The sequence below is a fragment of the Rhagoletis pomonella genome, unplaced genomic scaffold (assembly GCF_013731165.1).
Source record: "Rhagoletis pomonella isolate Grant_MI unplaced genomic scaffold, Rhpom_1.0 Rhpom_scaffold_00011, whole genome shotgun sequence".
Lineage (NCBI taxonomy): Eukaryota > Metazoa > Arthropoda > Insecta > Diptera > Tephritidae > Rhagoletis > Rhagoletis pomonella.
The window spans coordinates 8011819-8029527 of NW_023458565.1; the positions used below are offsets into that span (position 1 = coordinate 8011819).

Here is a 17709-nt window from a genome sequence, read left to right on the forward strand (position 1 = left end):
AAAATTGAACACGAAAGTTTATTCATGGCTTTAAAATATCATGGACTGAGTAATGAAAGCTGTCACGATACTTTTGTTCATTGTGAATGCTTTACCAAATTTTCTTGATTTTTTTGGATATCAAAAAATACGAATGTTAACCGGTTCTTCATAAATCCAAATATCCGAATAGTTGCACAAACGGATATTAACTGGATATCCATACTATCCTGGATTTCCGGATATTCGAATATGCGGATAGTCCCAGCCCTACTGTACATACATATGTATAGAGTTCATTTCTACATGCACACGTACATTAGGGTGCGCGGTTCTGTTCTTTGTTCCATTTTATGGCACGAAAACTATTGTATATCAGGGTAAGCTATTATATTAGAGATTCATCGAATCTGTAGTGCCCGAATCAATACCTTAAACTTCTTGTTTATTTATCTAACTTTGTACCAATTTTTGTCTGCTTGGAGATAGATTTTTTGAATTTATTTTGTCATTTAATTCAGAGAATAATGTGTAAGAAGGTCTGATTCGTTAGGGAGTAAGCCTCCTCAGTAGGACTGTGACTATTTGTGTACCCGGATATCTGTGCGGATATTCGTGTATAACTGTATAAAATCCGGAAACCCATCTCTGTTTTGTCCGGATATTCGAATATCTTGTTAGTCTAACATATAGCAGCACAAAGCTTATTGTTGATTCTGCATTTAAATACCAGACTAACCCAGAGTTAATCTCTGAAGAATTTCACAATAACCTGGCGTCGAAATTAAGTCATCCTTTGTCAAAGGATGTTATCAATAATTGAACTGGGAGCTGGCTTTTCAGTGCTTATGCCGAAACTAATGCTACCTCTATAGAAAACGCACTGAAAATAGAGTTATCAATTAGTTAACTAGCCTTCCATCAAAAATTAAACCCGTGAATATAAAAGTGTGTTTGCATTGTTCAACTTTGCGTTCAACTCAGCGCAGTTACACGAAAAAAAGATTGAATGGCTAAAAATATTAAAATATGAAAAAATATCATATTCGCCATAAAAAGTTGTTTGCATTGTTCCACTTTGCATTCAACTTTTAGTTGAATGGCCTTTCAACCAACCGCTTTCAACAAAGTTGGTCGCCAGCCAACATTTAGCCATTCAACTTTTTTTCGTGCAACCGTGCGTTGAGTTGAACGCAAATGTGGAACGCTAAGTTGAACAATGCAGCCAGCTCTAACTAAGGATTACGTCCTATGACTACTTAGTGGAATTCAGAGCACAGCTCCTCTTAGTGCAATCTGTACTAGGAGACCCTATTCAATGAAGACTTTGAACGTTTGGCTTAGTTTATTACTCGTAGAGCTTTTTTATCGAAAATTCAACTGCTACAGTGTCATTCGGTCACAATGTCCCATACGATATAAGAGCACTGCCTACTCACTATTTCATACCGAAGACCCTTATGAAGCATAAACTCCGTACAAAATTTCCCAGACGCAGTGACTGGAGGCGAAGTGCTTAGACTGTGTTTTAAAATTGATCAAAAATGGAATGCGGACTAGGTGGAGGGATTTTTACTGAGCAACTCTGTTGCATTGAACACAGCCACTATGAATGTCACATAGACGTCAATGTAATGAATAAACTATTTTTCTCTTCTTCACACTATAACCACACAAAACGTAAGACGTGTTTTATTTTATCTTCCACTGAAATCGATTGTCATCAACATCAGGTTATGGGCGAACGCTGTAATTCTAATGAATTTTGATAAAATAAATCTCGAGAGATACGTAAAATATACTATTTCGTAATTAGTATTGATTTTTTTTTGCCATATTTCCGCATTTTTTTCGTCTGCACACACTCGAGCAGTAATTGAGGTTACGGTCGATTAGAATTGTTGGTGCAATGAGCGTACAATTGCCGTTTGAACGCTTGAAAGGCAGAGAAAACTTTGCAACATGGAAAGTGGGAGCAAGGGCTCATTTAATTTCGAAAGGATTGTGGAGATATTGTGAAACGGAAGTCCAGGAAGATACAAAAAACCGATGAACTGGAGAAAGATTTGAAAGCATTGGCTGAAATCACCCTATTAGTGGATTCAAGCGTATATACGCATCTGGAAAGTTGCGCACATGCTAAAGAAGGATGGACTGCACTGGTGTCTGCGTTCGAAGACAAAGGCATCGTGAGGAGAGTCGCGTTACTCAAGCAATGGATTTCATTGAAACTGGAAGACTGCGAATCATTGCAAAGTTATGTAACACAATGCCTATCGTTGTACTCGAAGATAAAATCGGCCGGCTTCAAAATTGACGAACAAATAGCAGGCGCGATAATGTTGTGCGGATTGCCAGATGAATTTAAACCTATGGTAATGAGCATTGAAACTAAAGGGGATGAGCTCACAGTTGATTACGTTAAAAACATTTTGCTACAAGAAGTTGAATTCGAATCGAGTGAGTCGGTAGCACTACTCGCAACAAAAAGGCCCACAAAACATGTTAAGTTAAAATCAAAGCCGAAGCAGATAAAATGTTTTGAATGCGGTGGTCCTCATTTCAAGAAGCAATGCCCAAAACTCAAAGGTGAAAAGCTAGTACTTTTCAGTTCGTTCATCGCGCAAGAGTCATCTACAGGTGATTGGTATTTTGATAGCGGTGCGACCGCGCACATGGCAAACAATGGCGAGTCAATGCAAAACACATCGGAGCCAATTTTGAGTGAAGTGACTGTTGCAAATAATGAGAAGTTGGCAGTAAAGAAGACCGGCGATATTGACCAAAAAAATTGTCAAAAACGGTGAAATCAGCAATATAACCTTCAAGAATGTACAACATATTCCGGGAATTTGCGCCAACCTTATTTCGGTCAGTAAAATTGTCAAAAAGGGCAATGAAGTAATTTTCAATAGTCGCGGTTGTAAAGTTGTTAATAAAAATACGAACCAGACTATTGCGACAGGCAGTTTAGTTGACGACATGTTTAAGCTCGATGTGCCCAAATGCAAATCTTTCTCAGTGGAAAACGTTGACAACAAAATTTCCAAATCATGTAGTGAGGGTGAATTGCGATTGTGGCATCGTCGACTCGGCCATATTTGCTTCGATAGCATGAAGTTTTTGAACAGTAGTCAGCACAAAGTAAGTCGGCTGAAGTCGAGCAAGTGCGAAACATGCATAAAAGGGAAACTTAGTCGTTCATCGTTTCCGAAAGAGGGCAAAAGAGCCAGTAATGTGCTACAGCTGGTGCATTCGGACGTTTGTGAATTAAACGTGAAATCAATGAGTGGTTGTCGCTACTTTGTGTCGTTCATCGACGATTTCACAGGCAAAGTGTTTGTTTATCCATTGAAAAATAAAGGACAAGTATATAGTTGCTTTGTTGACTTTAAGCGAATGGCGGAGACACAAACGGGACAAAAACTGAAAATACTCAGAAGTGACAACGGAAAAGAGTTTGTGAACCATAAAATGAAACAGTTCTGCGCAAGGTATGGAATCATTCATCAAACGTCATCACCACACACGCCGCAACAAAACGGTACAGCGGAGCGAATGAATCGCACGTTACTTGATCGTGTTAGATGCATGCTAATCGATGCCAATTTGTCGAAGAATTTTTGGGCTGAAGCGCTAATGACAGCCACAAGAATAGTGAATTGCCTACCCCACAGAGGTGGCGAAATTAGCTCAGAGGAAGCGTGGAGTGGCAAAGCACCCGATCTGGAGTTTTTAAAGGTGTTCGGATGCAAAGCGTTTGCACACGTACCAAATGTCAAACGGAAGAAACTCGATGACAAAGCAATTGAATACGTTTTCATTGGATATTGTAGCGATCAAAAGGCATATCGACTGTATCACAAAGCTTCGAGAAAAGTCACTATTAGCAGAGATGTAATTTTCATCGAGAACGAAAATGCATTGAAGGTAGATGACTCTGATATTTATGAAACTAATCATGGCATTGTATTGTTGAATGAGGCCGACGAAAGCAGCGATTTCGAAGCAGAGGAGGATGGAGCCAACGAATCGAACTCGAGTGATTCATCAATCGCTGAAGAATTCGAAAGCGTGAGCTCTGATGACACTATTGTCGGCGAACGACCACAAGTTGAAGCCACTATGCAGCCTGGTGGACGGCCAAGTGTGAGCTCACACGTACTCGACACTGCAATCGAACAACACTCAGAAGTTGATGCTTCTACACAGCTTACCAAGCAACAAATCGAAGTAATTGAGTTGGACGACTCAGTTGAAAATGAAAAGAATGCATGTCAACTCCACCGGAACAATGAACAAACGCTGCATAATGAAAATGTAACTCTAGAGAGCAAAACAACGGCGCGTGCTCCGTCAAGTCGAAACGCGAACAAGCCAAAACCGAATTATGCTTGTGCTATTTTCACTGAGAGTGATCCAACAACTGTCAAACAAGCTTTGTCGAGCGATGCAAGTGAATGTTGGAAAAGTGCTATGCGTGAAGAAATGGACTCTCTTGAAGAAAATGGAACGTGGTCGCTTGCCGAGTTGCCGAAAGGAAAAAGGCTTGTGCAATGCAAATGGGTCTTCAAAACCAAACGTAACTCGGATGGAGAAATCGTGAGATATAAGGCCAGGCTCGTCGCCAAGGGTTTCACACAAATCGCTGGCGTTGACTACAACGAAACCTTTTCGCCTGTAGTGCGATATACCTCAATCAGATTTTTGCTTGCCACAGCAGTGCAGTTTGATCTACGAGTCACGCAAATGGATGTAGTGACTGCATTTTTGCATGAAAAATTAGACACCGAAATTTACATGCAACAGCCGGAACTGTTTGATGACGGCTCAAATCGATGTTGTCGACTGATCAAGTCAATTTACGGGCTGAAACAGTCTAGTCGTTTGTGGAACATCGCGTTAAACAGAGTTTTGCTAAACTTTGGACTAAAGCGCTCACAAGTTGATCAGTGCATATTCTATTCGATAGAGAATGGAGCAATTCTCATTGTCGCCATATGGGTCGACGATATTCTTATTTTAACGAACAATTCGGAGCGTGAAATACGATTGAAGGACGAGCTAAAAAAGCATTTTAAAATGAAAGATCTCGGTGAGACGTCTTCGCTTTTAGGAATGAGAGTCACTCGAAACAAGTCAAATGGCTCTATCACCATCGACCAAACGCAGTACATCAGCGAACTCATCGAGCGCTTTGGAATGAGCAGCGCCAATCCAACGTCAACCCCTTTAGACCTGAACCAGAAGGTTAGCGAGGAAATGTGTCCGAAAACAGATGAGGAGCGCTACGAAATGCGAAACGTTCCGTACAGGGAGGCAATCGGCAGCCTGCAATTTGCTGCTCAGGTAACTCGCCCTGATATAAACTTTGCTATAAATTTACTCAGCAGGTATAACGAGAATCCCGGTAAAGCTCATTGGGTGGCGCTGAAGCGCGTATTTCGGTACCTGAAGGGCACTCTTAACAGAGGAATTACGTACACAAAGTCGTCGAATGATCTTATGGGATTTGGTGACTCTGATTGGGCCAATGATCTAGACAAACGCAATTCGACGACTGGCTTCGTATTCATAATGCAGGGTGGCGCGATATCATGGCGTACGCGGCGACAGCAAACAATTGCGCTATCAACGACGGAAGCCGAATTCATGGCAATGACTGAGATGATTCAAGAGGCTGCATGGCTGAAGTATTTAAGAGCAGAATTGATACCAAATGCTCCACCCGTTATCTCGGTACATTGTGATAACCGCGGCGCGATCGATTTAGCACTAAACAATAATTTCTCCGCCAGAACAAAACATGTTGATGTTAAAGTAAAATACATCGTTCAGAATGCCAAAGAAAAACATGTCAACATACAACAGGTGCCAACGGAAAGTATGCCAGCAGATATTCTTACCAAAGCAGTTGCACAGCCAAAAATGCTTCGTTTCTTGAAGTACTTTGGCATGAGTGAATAGGCACACGTTATTTCCTATTTAATATATTTTTCTATAATTTCGTTCTTTGGGCCTTCTGCCAAGTAGAAGTTAAGCTATTGTGACAGACAGACCAGTTTTGAAATGTAAAAACAAAAAAAAAAAAAAAACAAAAATTATTAATTCAGGGAGGATGTTGCATTGAACACAGCCACTATGAATGTCACATAGACGTCAATGTAATGAATAAACTATTTTTCTCTTCTTCACACTATAACCACACAAAACGTAAGACGTGTTTTATTTTATCTTCCACTGAAATCGATTGTCATCAACATCTTAGTTCTAAGTACTTATTGAAATGCGTTTTTTTTCGAAACGCCCTAATGCTTATGTTAAATACGATGACTGATTTTTGTTTGGCAGCAGCGAAATTGCAACTGTAATGGAAACAATGAATGACAAATCCCTAACACATATCGAAGTGGGCAGAAACCCCAACAGGAAAACTCAGGATTCCGAATTTGTTTAATGGGGATCAGGTGCTATTCAAGTAATACGTAACCACTAATGGGGGAGGAGTGTCTTTGATTAGGTTATTTTTGATGGCAAGGGGCAGGTGGTGGTCAGGAAGATGACTACGTCTGCAATATTTATTTATTTACTTTTCTTATTTTTATGAAAAATCTTATAAATTCTAATTTGAACAAATATTTACCCAACATTTTTTTTTTAATTTTTTAGGCTATAAATTCCCCATTTCTGTACTTGATAGTCATCGATAACAATAAAGAAACATTAACATATTTAAGAAATACCAATGATTACGTATACATAGAAGGTGAAAAGGGGTGAGAAAATTGCTTAGCTTTGATGACAAGGGGCAGCGAGAGCTTACAAATTTCCATAACTCTGCTTTCGTAATACTTGAATGCATGATACAAATTTTTGTAAATGTTTTTATCATGCTGGAATGGCCCTTTACCACAAAATTACAGATAGTCCTTCTGCTCTATTGGAGGATACGGCAGGTTCTCTATAAAATTAAATACATGCCTACGACTCGCAGGCCAGGCTTGGAAGAGCAAAAATGAGTTTTTGGGAAAGATCTTCTTAATTGTTTCCCTTATCTGCCTTTGAAAGCTGCCGGGTCATCCTTATCTTTCGCATGGGATAAGTTTTGCTGTGTATTTTGTAGTTCTGCCGGTTTCATTAGGCAAAGGCTTTCCCGTCTGCCCCAATGGGCGACCGAGCCCCTTTGAAGTTCCCGAATAGGGAAGGACTTTTGGATGGTCGAAAGCTTAAGAAAAAGAAAAGAAATGTAAACGATCACTGCCACTTTAGAAAATAGTACGCATCAGGGCAGGTCCGTTAAGGTATGGGAAAGGTAGAAAGACGCCATACGGAATTGATGGGAGAAGGACTGCATGGATTGGAAATCGCGAAATTATTGCTTAAGCCAAATCTTTCGTAATTCGATTTGCTGCTGGGTTACCAATGCAAATCTCTGTTGGTTCGTTTGAATGAATTTAAAGAGGAAGTGTAGTAAGCGAAAAATAAACTAACTCCGAGGCCGGCGGTGACATTTGATTCGATATTTTAAAATATGCAAAAAGAAAAAAAAAACAAAAACAAAGTCCATTGGACTCAAAAAAAGAAAAGTTATTATTTGTGTTACATGTATTTACATATGTAAATTCATAAATATGTACATTAGGGTGGTTCAAAAATGCATGTGAAAAGGTAGTCGGAATTTTAATGCCGCCACCCCCTAGGATTGTTCTATACCGGAAAAATTTATCCCTATTTTTTTATTTTCCATAATATACATGGAAAATTTTGAGTGCTTTGAGCAATCCCTAAATATTTTTTTCGATTTCAAAATAAAAAATAGGGGTATATTTTTTCGGTATAGAACAATTCTAGGGGGTGGCGGCATTAAAATTCCGACTTTATTGTTTTTGGACCACTCTAATGTACATCTGTACTGTATCATACAATTTTTATGATTAAGCATACCTATCAGGACAGCATTTGCATAAATATTTTTTAGCATTTTTGACACCAAATTTCTATCAAGTCAGTTAGAAAATAAAAACACATAATTAATCTTTGGCTGTTAGTATAAAAGGTTTTTTATTTATTTAAACGTTTGGTTTTTTTTTTTAGTTGTCATTATTATTGTACAAAGTGTAGATATAGTAAATAGTAAAATAGCTCTCAGTGCATTCAATTATTAATTACTTACAATGTTTTTCATTTAATAACGTAGCGAGGGAAGTCATTGAATGGCAGTGTTTATTTTTCTTTTATTAGTTTTAAATAACGGGTTTTTTATATACATAAGTGTAGGCCTATTTATATTGGTTTTTGCATATGTGAGAGATTAATTTAGTATTGATCATTCGCTATTTCAGTATAGCCAAAAAAATTTAGTTTTCTATTAAAGTTGGCAAGTTTTGAGTCTTTAAAAAAAAAATACCAAATAAAATTTACTGTTAAAAAACATTAAGTACTTGCACCCCGAAAAATATCAAATAATTGAATTTTAGAGTTTTCAGTCGCCATTGAGAATTTTTCAAAGAGGCACAGAACTGTTGTAAGTAGATATTATATTTAGGGCCGTTTTTCTCAAGCAACCTTTAACTTTAAAGCTCACTTTATATTTAAAGGTTGCTTTAGACTATATGCATATGTCTAAAGTAAAGCTTTTCTATTATCGGCTTTTGACGTATATATGCTTCTTAGTTGTAGACAAATTTAAAAATAAATAAAAACCGAAATTTTAAAGAAACCTTTAAAAAAAAAGAAGCTTTAAAGTTAAAGGTTACTTGAGAAAACTGCCCTTAATATTTCAATTTACCGCACGATAACATTTTTTCGGTAACTCTTTTTTAATTATGGTGATTATCTCATTATAGTGTTCAGCACTTCAGGTCAATTGAGAAAAACCAAGGTTCAGGCCAACCCACACAAGTGAAACCTGCAATTGGAAACTCTCAGGAGGCGCTTTAGTGAACTCTTTAAACTGTTGAACCTTGAGAAGTCTTGGAAAGAGTCGAAGAAGAGATCTATTTAATAATGCAAGAAATACATACGGAAAATTAAACAGCATCAGATTATTACGCTACTAAACTCATTTCGGTTCTAGGCTACAGCGATATCGCAGACGACTGCATGGCCAATGAGCTGATGAGACAGGGCACTAAGAAAAACTCTCGCCATGTAAAGAAATTATGCGAGCTTCACTGACTACATGTGGTCTACTTCTGGACAGATGGGCTCTTAGTCAGCTCAGCGAAGACTGGGTGAAAACCTTGGAATGCAAGGAAATAAAAAGAGTGGGAAAATATCTTTCCACTGATAGATAGATAGATAGTTGGTTGGTTAATGCACTGCGACCGCTGGGTCTATTGTGCCCCATCTTTCCACTGATACCTCACAAATCTAAATCGGAATAGTTTTGGCTCAGTTATTCAAATTTTTCTTAAACCAATCTTTGAAAAAAGTTAGAAAAAAACCTCAGCATCAAAAATCTTCCATGGAAAAAAATTTAAAAATTTGTATACAGGTTTTTCAAGCTTAAACTGAATTGTCATTTGAGGGGATTTTTTTCATAAAACAATGCATTTTTGGAGGTATTTTCAAATCGGTCCAGCTCACGTAAATCTTAATATTTTGCCGAAATATTTTGGTGGACGTCTTCAAATATAATAAATTTTGTCATTTGTAATGTACATACATATGTATGTATGTATATAAGTGTGTAATATTGAAAATCGTGTTTTATCGGATATTTTAAGTTATACACGTGATTTGAAAAATAAAAGGAGAAAACGTTGCCGAGTTTATGTAAAAGATATTCTCTTAAACTTTAAACACATCGAAGTTCTCGAAACTAGCCTAGAATACAGTCTTATTTTGTATGAAAAATTATACCTTCAAGTTTTTTTAGCAAAGGCGCAACCCCTATTTACATGGAAGCTATTCTTTTAATCTCCAAAAGCTGCAAAAATTTAAACACAATAAACATAATAATACAAAATTTAATAACTCAGTACAAGTTTCGAAAGTGCAAACAATGGGCCGTATGAATAGAAACTAAGCAATTACTTTTTCTTGAAATTTCAGACCATTTACTCGATTTATTCAAATAGATTGAAGTGAAAGGGCTTTAAGCAAAAGTAATTGCTTAACTTTGTTCATGCGGGCCAATCCTCTTTTCCTTGATGAATATGCTTATTACATTTTTAAATTCCAATAAAGCCAACAAAATTTAACGGAGTATACTCTCTTTATTTTATCCACCTGCGTTACGCTTTAAATGCAAATTTGTACAAATATATATATTTGTTTCCTCTGTTTGCACATATGCATATCTGCATAAGTATTTATGTTAGTATGTACACGTCCTATGTAATAAAGTAACTATTTGTACTGGCAATTTAGAAACTTTTTCAAAATGCATTATAACTCATTTTTCAGAGATAATAACTTACAAGTACTTATATGTACATATGTATGTATATACTCTACTCGACTTACATACATATTTAAACTTATGCTATATAATATTGAATTATTGCACGATCTTTTGAGATCTCTTATAAAATCACGAAGTTAGTTAGCATTTGATTATATTCATTTATGAAGCGGTTGCAAAGTAACATTTAAACAAAATTATTCCAAAAAAATTTTCTTACAAAACAAAAAATATTTAATTATTTTATTTACTTTTCCAATATTCTCTAATAAAGCACAAACTTTCTACATTTCATTCATTCAATTTTTAAATGCAAACTGAAATGCAAAACATAAACAAAAAATTTTTAAGTGGAAGCGTTTAACAAAAATTATATATGCATATGCATTCTTTTCATTATATGTACATATGTAATATGTACACACTTTTTCACACTTTTTTGCAAAATATTTCTACACATAGTATTCCACCCAATCGACAAGATGGCATAGCATTTAGCGCTTAAAACTAAATATTATACATGAAAATCATTGAAAAACGTTTCGGTGGCATAGATGGGTTCCACTTTTAGACTCTGCATCGCAGCACTATTCAATACATTGAAAACAATTGCAAATATAATGTAGGCAGTGTAAATACCAAGCGCAATCCACCACAAAAGTTGTTCGTGTAGTTTCTGTTCGAAGTTCTTGAGCACAATTAGGCCAATGGTTAGGCCCGCCAAGGCACCGGTTAAGTGGGCGACATAGGACACCGAGGGACTGAAGGGATAGTCGCCAGCATAACGAGCGTAGATTGCAAAGCCAAAGTCACAGGAAGCTAAAAAAAGGAAGTGGAATGTAGATAATTATTTTTTTTTTTTAAGTGATTGAAATGAGTTTTATTACCGAACACCAAAATGGCTATAAATCGCAGTATGCCATAGCGCATCTGATGAAAATTTAACATCACATTGGCCAAGTGTGCCGCCAGTAGTGCGTATACGCCGCCGCTAGCTCCAACCAAGTACGCTTCGGGATCAAATATGCTGGTGCCTGTAGAAAGATAAGTAAAAATGAGATAAAGGAAGAAAATAAGTAATTTTTATATACAGATCGACAGATCGACATATCTCGGCAAGCGGTTCGAAGAAGCCCATCTCAGAAAACATTTCAAGAACGCGCTACTTCCGAATTTTGTTGAAGAACTCAGCAAATTATAAGTAGGGCGTTCTTGGGTCATTTTCTCAGATAGGGCGTTTCCGAACCGACTGCCGGGATAAGTCGATTTACCATTCAGCCTTCGATATAAATATTTATCGATATCGTTATCAGTGTTGATGTGTGAGTGGTACGTTTATCGATATCGTTATAGAAATAGAAAATACCTCCGATTAATGTTATTAAATTTTCTATGAAATAATAAAGTCAATGGGTAATTGGATAAGTTTTTGCGGCAAAAAATCAATATTTGATAAAGAAAACTTCAAACCAAAATTTTGTTTTTGTAAAAAACTAACGACAACTGTCGTATGTGAATGAAATATTGGAAACGATTTTGTGCTCCGTTTTTTAGCTAATTTCGAACAATATTTAAGTGAATAATTAGCTGAGAAATTAACAAAAATATAGACAATGAAGAAAAAAGGAGGCACTTCTATTCTTCTACTGTTATTTTTTTTTAAGTTTTTTTTTGGAAAAGTAAATATTGCTGACAATACCTTTAAAAATTATTTTTGAACTTTTCAATTAAGAGAGGAAACAAAAGGAAGCTTGCAATTTTGTTGCTGAAAAGACCTTTTAAGCTTTCGATTGAAATTGATATAATTGGGCAATATTTTTAAAAAGGACTCTTTCATAAAAAGTGCTTAAACTAATTGGAATTTTTTCTTCAATACAAATATTTTGAAAAAAGGCCCAAGATGGCCGCACACTTTGTCGCCAGATGCGTAGTAGATTCAAATATTTGTTTATAAAAAAACTAACTATTGGAACATTGATTATCGTTTTGAACTTGTAGAGGATTATATTCTCTGCAATTTAATATTTCTGTATTTTTGATTAAGCAGTTGATTTGACGCAGTCAGAGTTCTTGACGTTTAGTTGGACAGTTTGTGTTTTTTTTCATTGATTTACATCAGTGATCGGCATTCTAATACATTCAAACGATTCAATAAGTGAGACTGTGTGCGTTAAATGCACTGCTCAGCTTCCGCTCTTCGTATACGTGTGAAACACACATGTGCTCAGAGAGCGCTCAGTGAGCTATGGCCTGCCGACCACTGATTTATATAATATCCCGGTCCCCCTTGGCGAAACATTTTGAATATTTTATTCTGAACATGTTTCTGAACCAATTGGCACATTTTGCGCTGCTCTGGAGTTTTCTTAAGTCCAGATTGACTGTACTAAAAGTGCGAGTTTACTTATTAGACCTCTAAATTTAGCTAAGAACATGCAGAATAACTTGAATACATAAGTAAATTTCTTATTTTAGTTTTTTACAAATACTTACCTAATGAACCCGCCAATACACCGGAAAAGTATATACAAGCGATTCGCCCCGATCCATGCACCATCTCTAGCGGTAAGCCGAAAAGTAATTGAACACAGAGGTTAAAGCCAAGATGAAACCAACCGGCATGTAATACCATATACAATATGAAACGCCAAACTTCAAGGCGTTTATCGGGACGGTAGATGAAGAAGGAATCGATTGGAACTGGGCCCGCTGGTTCCGCTTCGCCAATGCTGAGTGTGTGATAGGCGAAAAAAGCAGAGCTGAAAGAAAGATATGTATGTATATAGATATAAACTATTAGTCAAATTATCATTTGAAGGAAATGAACACTCCTGCGGTGGCAAATTTTTCCGCTAAAAGCTTTAAAAATGTCACTCGAACTATATAAAAATAACGTATCTATACGTTTTTGAGAACTACTTTCGTATTATTAATAAAGACCTATTAATATATTGATACAGTCGTTTTATCAAAGCTCATAGCCATGCTGTAAGTATTGAGGCTCATCTTTGGCTCAATGTGCATGTTAATAATCAAAATTGTCACATTTGGAGTGAAGAGAATTGACGACAAATTCTCGAGGCACTGCTACATTCACAAAAGCTCAATGATTGGTGTACTTTATGTGCCGGTGAAATCGGTGATCCTATCTTTTTTTTAATGCGAATGACGAAAACGTTACCGCCAACGTCGAGCACTATAGGGCCATTATTACCGATTATTTCATGCCCCAATTGAATGGAAATTCGACTGAAGACATGTTTTCCTAAAACAACGGCACCACATGCCATACATCGCATCAAACCATCGACCTGTTGAAGGAAACATTTGGGGGAAATGGGACAGTCAATTGGCCACGAAGATCTTTCGATTCAACACCACTCGATTATTTTCTCTGTGGTTACTCGAAGTTATTGATTTATGTACACCGATCGGAAACTTTGGAGGCCTTGGAAGGCAACACTGCGTATAAACCATTTCCGAGATAGGCCCCATTACTCGAAAAAAAGGTGCAGCATTTTACTTCTTTGTAATAAAGTTAAATTTCAACTTGAAATTATTATTCAATTGAAAGTTCTACATCTCTAAAAAAAAAGTAACCTTTCGCTACCACAACTACGGTATTTTTAACTTACTCCTGGGTCAAGGCACATTGAAGAGGTAGTATCAGTATAGCAGCTGATTTTATTTTTATTAAAATATTTGGTCTCGAAAATCTCAAATATTTTTAATATCTTCTCACAAAAATTCTAAATTCTTAAAATCTATTTGCATGTGAAACCTTTTTCCATACAAATCAAGAATAGCAGCTTTTAGAACGCTCGCCAAACTCAGCAGCACAACCGCTGATTACTGAGCCTCGCAAGGTATGGATCAATGATTCGAAAAGCAAACAAATTTACTAATAGCGTTTTCTTTTCTCGAAAAAAGGCTGCACTTATTCTGCCTTGAGTTAGCGCTGTCAAATTTTCATGTTCTTTTCTCAGCCCTTTCAAAAGGCGTCGTGTTCTTTTCTCAGCAGGTTGCGCTCTGATCCGGCAAAAGTGCTGCCTTTTCAGACCTCAAATAATCGTGTGTGAGAGTTGCACGGTTGATTTTTAGTTTACGCTTGTAAAATTACAATTATTTTCCGTATCAGAAGTAAGTGTTTTGCTTTACAATTACTAAAGACTTACAGGCCAAGTGAATGATTCAGCTTTATTAAGTTCAATAAATAAATTGTGATGGAGTAGTATAATTTCTGTTTCATTCTCGTATAAAAAACGCAACATTTTCTGAGGTTTCAGGGCAACGCAAAGCAAGAGCTCCCACATAAAAGGGCAGAACTTTTTTCGAGAAAAGAAAACGCTATAAGAAAGAAAGTTGCAACATATGTCATTTTTTGCAATTTAAATTTTTTATTTTTTGTATTTTACATGGCATGCTTTGATTTAGCAGAAAAAAAATCACAACAGTTGTTGACATTTACGATACCAGAAGCAACAGCAAAATACACACAAATGTTGTTTTTGCCCTAATGCTACTACCTGTTTGATATGCCTTGCTCTGGGTATTGACTTTTCTTTGTTTTGGTATTGCCGACTTGTCTTTAAAAACTTTGAAAAAAGTCGATGAAAAGTGGTGTTGGCTTCTGACTAAGCAATCTAAACAATCCAAAAATTTTACGACTTTCTAATATAGGACAGTGTATGCTACCACTTAAGTTTAACACACTTTCATACATCCATACTTATACAGATAAATAAATTAAAACTAATAGGTAATATTGGCATGCTTACATAAATTAGTAATACACATAAAACAAACTTCAAAAGACGTCCACGCCGCTTTCCCAACGTAGTTTGCCAGCACTTTTCAATCGCATAATACTTAAGCAAATCATTAGTAATTCCGATCCATACATTCGAATATTTTTATTACAATTTTTGAAATTTCTTCTTTTTTTTTAATTCAGACTTACAGAACACTTAAGGCGAGTACATATGTAAATATTTAAGTAATTGTAATTCATAATAAAATTTTGCAGTTTAATTATTGATTAGTTAAGCTATTATTAAAAGCTGAAGCCATAAAAATACCAAATTTCTTATTCGCTTTGGAAAATTTTAAGAAATCGGGCTGGATTTAAAATTTACAACGAAGATAGAATACATTGGATACGAAGCTGTCCTTGTAGTAAAGAATGAAACCGAATCAAAATCCGAAACCGAATCGGTTTCAGTTTCGGTTTTTGGAATAAAAATACGAAAACAAGTTTGACAAAAAGGTTTATTCATTAGATAAATAGTTTAATTCCTCAACTTTTCTGGACAAAACCTGTAAAACTGTCAAAAAGGAACATTGCTCTCAGAGAAGGAGAGAATCAAAAAATACGGGAACGCTTTTCGGCTGAAAACTGGTAAAACTGTCAAATACACCGTGGGCGCCATTTTTTGTGTACATGGCAGTTTTTTTCATTTGGCGATCTGCTAAATTATACGCAAATACAAAAGCAAATTAACATGGTTACTTTCAGAACTTGAAATTTGTTCGCTACGATATATTTAATCTGGTGAAAATGCAAATGTACTTTTGTATTTGCTTATACAACATTCAAATCGTTTGAACAGCTGATGGTTTGACACTTTACCAGAAATTCTTCGGGTAAAAACTTCTGACAAAGAGAGAGCCGATTTTACTCTCCCATTTTTCCCCTACTTTGCCAGAGAACCGAGTACGGGAACGCTTTCTGGTAAAATCCTGTAAATTCTTGCAACTTCTTGCGATTTACGGAACGCAACTAATATGTACCTTCCAACGTTTGCTAAAATTTTTTTGCGGCATTAAACATTGTGGTTAATTTTAATTCATATAAGGAAAAACCTATGAATCACTCATACTTTGCAAATTGCCTATCAGCTGTTGCAATACACTCACACTTTCACAACTTAACTATCGACTTGATATCAATTTTTCCTTTCAAGTCGTGTGTCAACTTGATAGTACAGTCAAACAACTGATCACATTTAGTCTGTTCCAATACTCCAGAATTTAGTGAGAGGTTGTGTCAGATAAATGTAGGTACGGCAACGAGGCGAGAATTTTAAGTAGTTTCCTTGACGACGGCAACTTGAATCGAAAAAAATTTACTATCAAATTGCGTGCAGCCTACATCACAGCTGTAAATTCAAAGGAGTTTTGACAAGCAATATGTGTGTTCAACTTTATAGCAAAAACTTGATCGTGCAACGGCACAGTTATGCTATTAAAGAAAATCAACTTTGTTGTTGGCACATCCTGCAGCTGATTTTTATAGTTTTCTCGAAACCGATTAGAGCCGGTTGCTGTGCTTGAAACGGTTTCGGTTCCGTTCTTTCTCAGATTAAAATAACGGTTTCGGTTTTGAAAAGCGAAGCAGTTTAAACGGTCACAGTTTCGGTTTCATTCGTTTGTGTTTTTTTCGTAGAATCATAATCTGACATTGAAGTTATTCAATTGGCTCTAGTTTTTGAGATATTTGGGGAGAAACGGGTTTCTGGCTTTTTTTAACTCCTATAGGAAGATATATGTAGACGTGGAATACAATCTTTTGAATGGTATAACATGAAAGCTTAAAGATTGAACTTTTAGATTCCAAAGTCAGAAAACTTAAATCCATTTAAATTATGTGGCGGCCGCTATGTTGTTGTGATTAGCAGTGCGCACTACCATTCAGCAGGACCTGGGCTCAAGCCCGGTTCAACCCAACATCAAAAAATTAAAAATCAAAAAAGGTTTTTTTTTTAATAGCGGTGGGCAATGGCAAACCTCCGAGTGTATTTCTGCCATGAAAAACAGCTTCTCATAAAAATACAATCGCTTTTCGGAGTCGGCGTAAAATTGTAGGTCCCTCCACACCACAGAAGTGGCTTGTCGAACATACTTCAAACCTAAGTACTTTTCCCATTTCGCCATACACCGTGCAAACATGATTCGTTGAAGCAAAAATTAAAAAAAAAATCTTTAGTATTAAAAAATGGTTAAATAAACAATTGGGTTTGCCAGATCGAAAAATATTATTTTTCTAGCTTCTATACAATTTCTACGAATTGTGGTTTTTCCCATTTAAAAAACATGGAAAACTTTGAGGCCTTGAGGGACCTCTAAATATTTATTGATTTCAAAAAGAAAAAATACTGGTAAATGTTTTTTTTCGATATAGAACAATTCCAGGGGAAGAGAGCATTAAAATTCCGACTTTACTTATTTTGAACAACCCTAATGTACATTCATAGTATGTATTTACTATTATAAGATCGCAAAAGGTTTAATAGCCATCTTTAAATTGGGGCGTCAAGCATCAG

The 17709-nt window shown here is 36.2% G+C and overlaps 1 protein-coding gene across 1 annotated transcript in view; it reads right to left on the reverse strand.

The window, feature by feature from the left end:
* Positions 1 to 10790: 10790 nt before the first annotated feature.
* LOC118747341 (protein rhomboid) overlaps positions 10791 to 17709 on the reverse strand; it is a 75046-nt gene continuing 68127 nt past the window's right edge. Inside the window, exons 6-8 of the mRNA XM_036481386.1 lie at positions 12881 to 13146; positions 11275 to 11421; positions 10791 to 11206 (exon numbers count right to left, since the gene is read on the reverse strand). Of these exons, the coding sequence (XP_036337279.1) occupies positions 10902 to 11206; positions 11275 to 11421; positions 12881 to 13146 (718 nt within the window). The 3' untranslated portion in view covers positions 10791 to 10901. The remainder of the gene's footprint in view (positions 11207 to 11274; positions 11422 to 12880; positions 13147 to 17709) is intronic.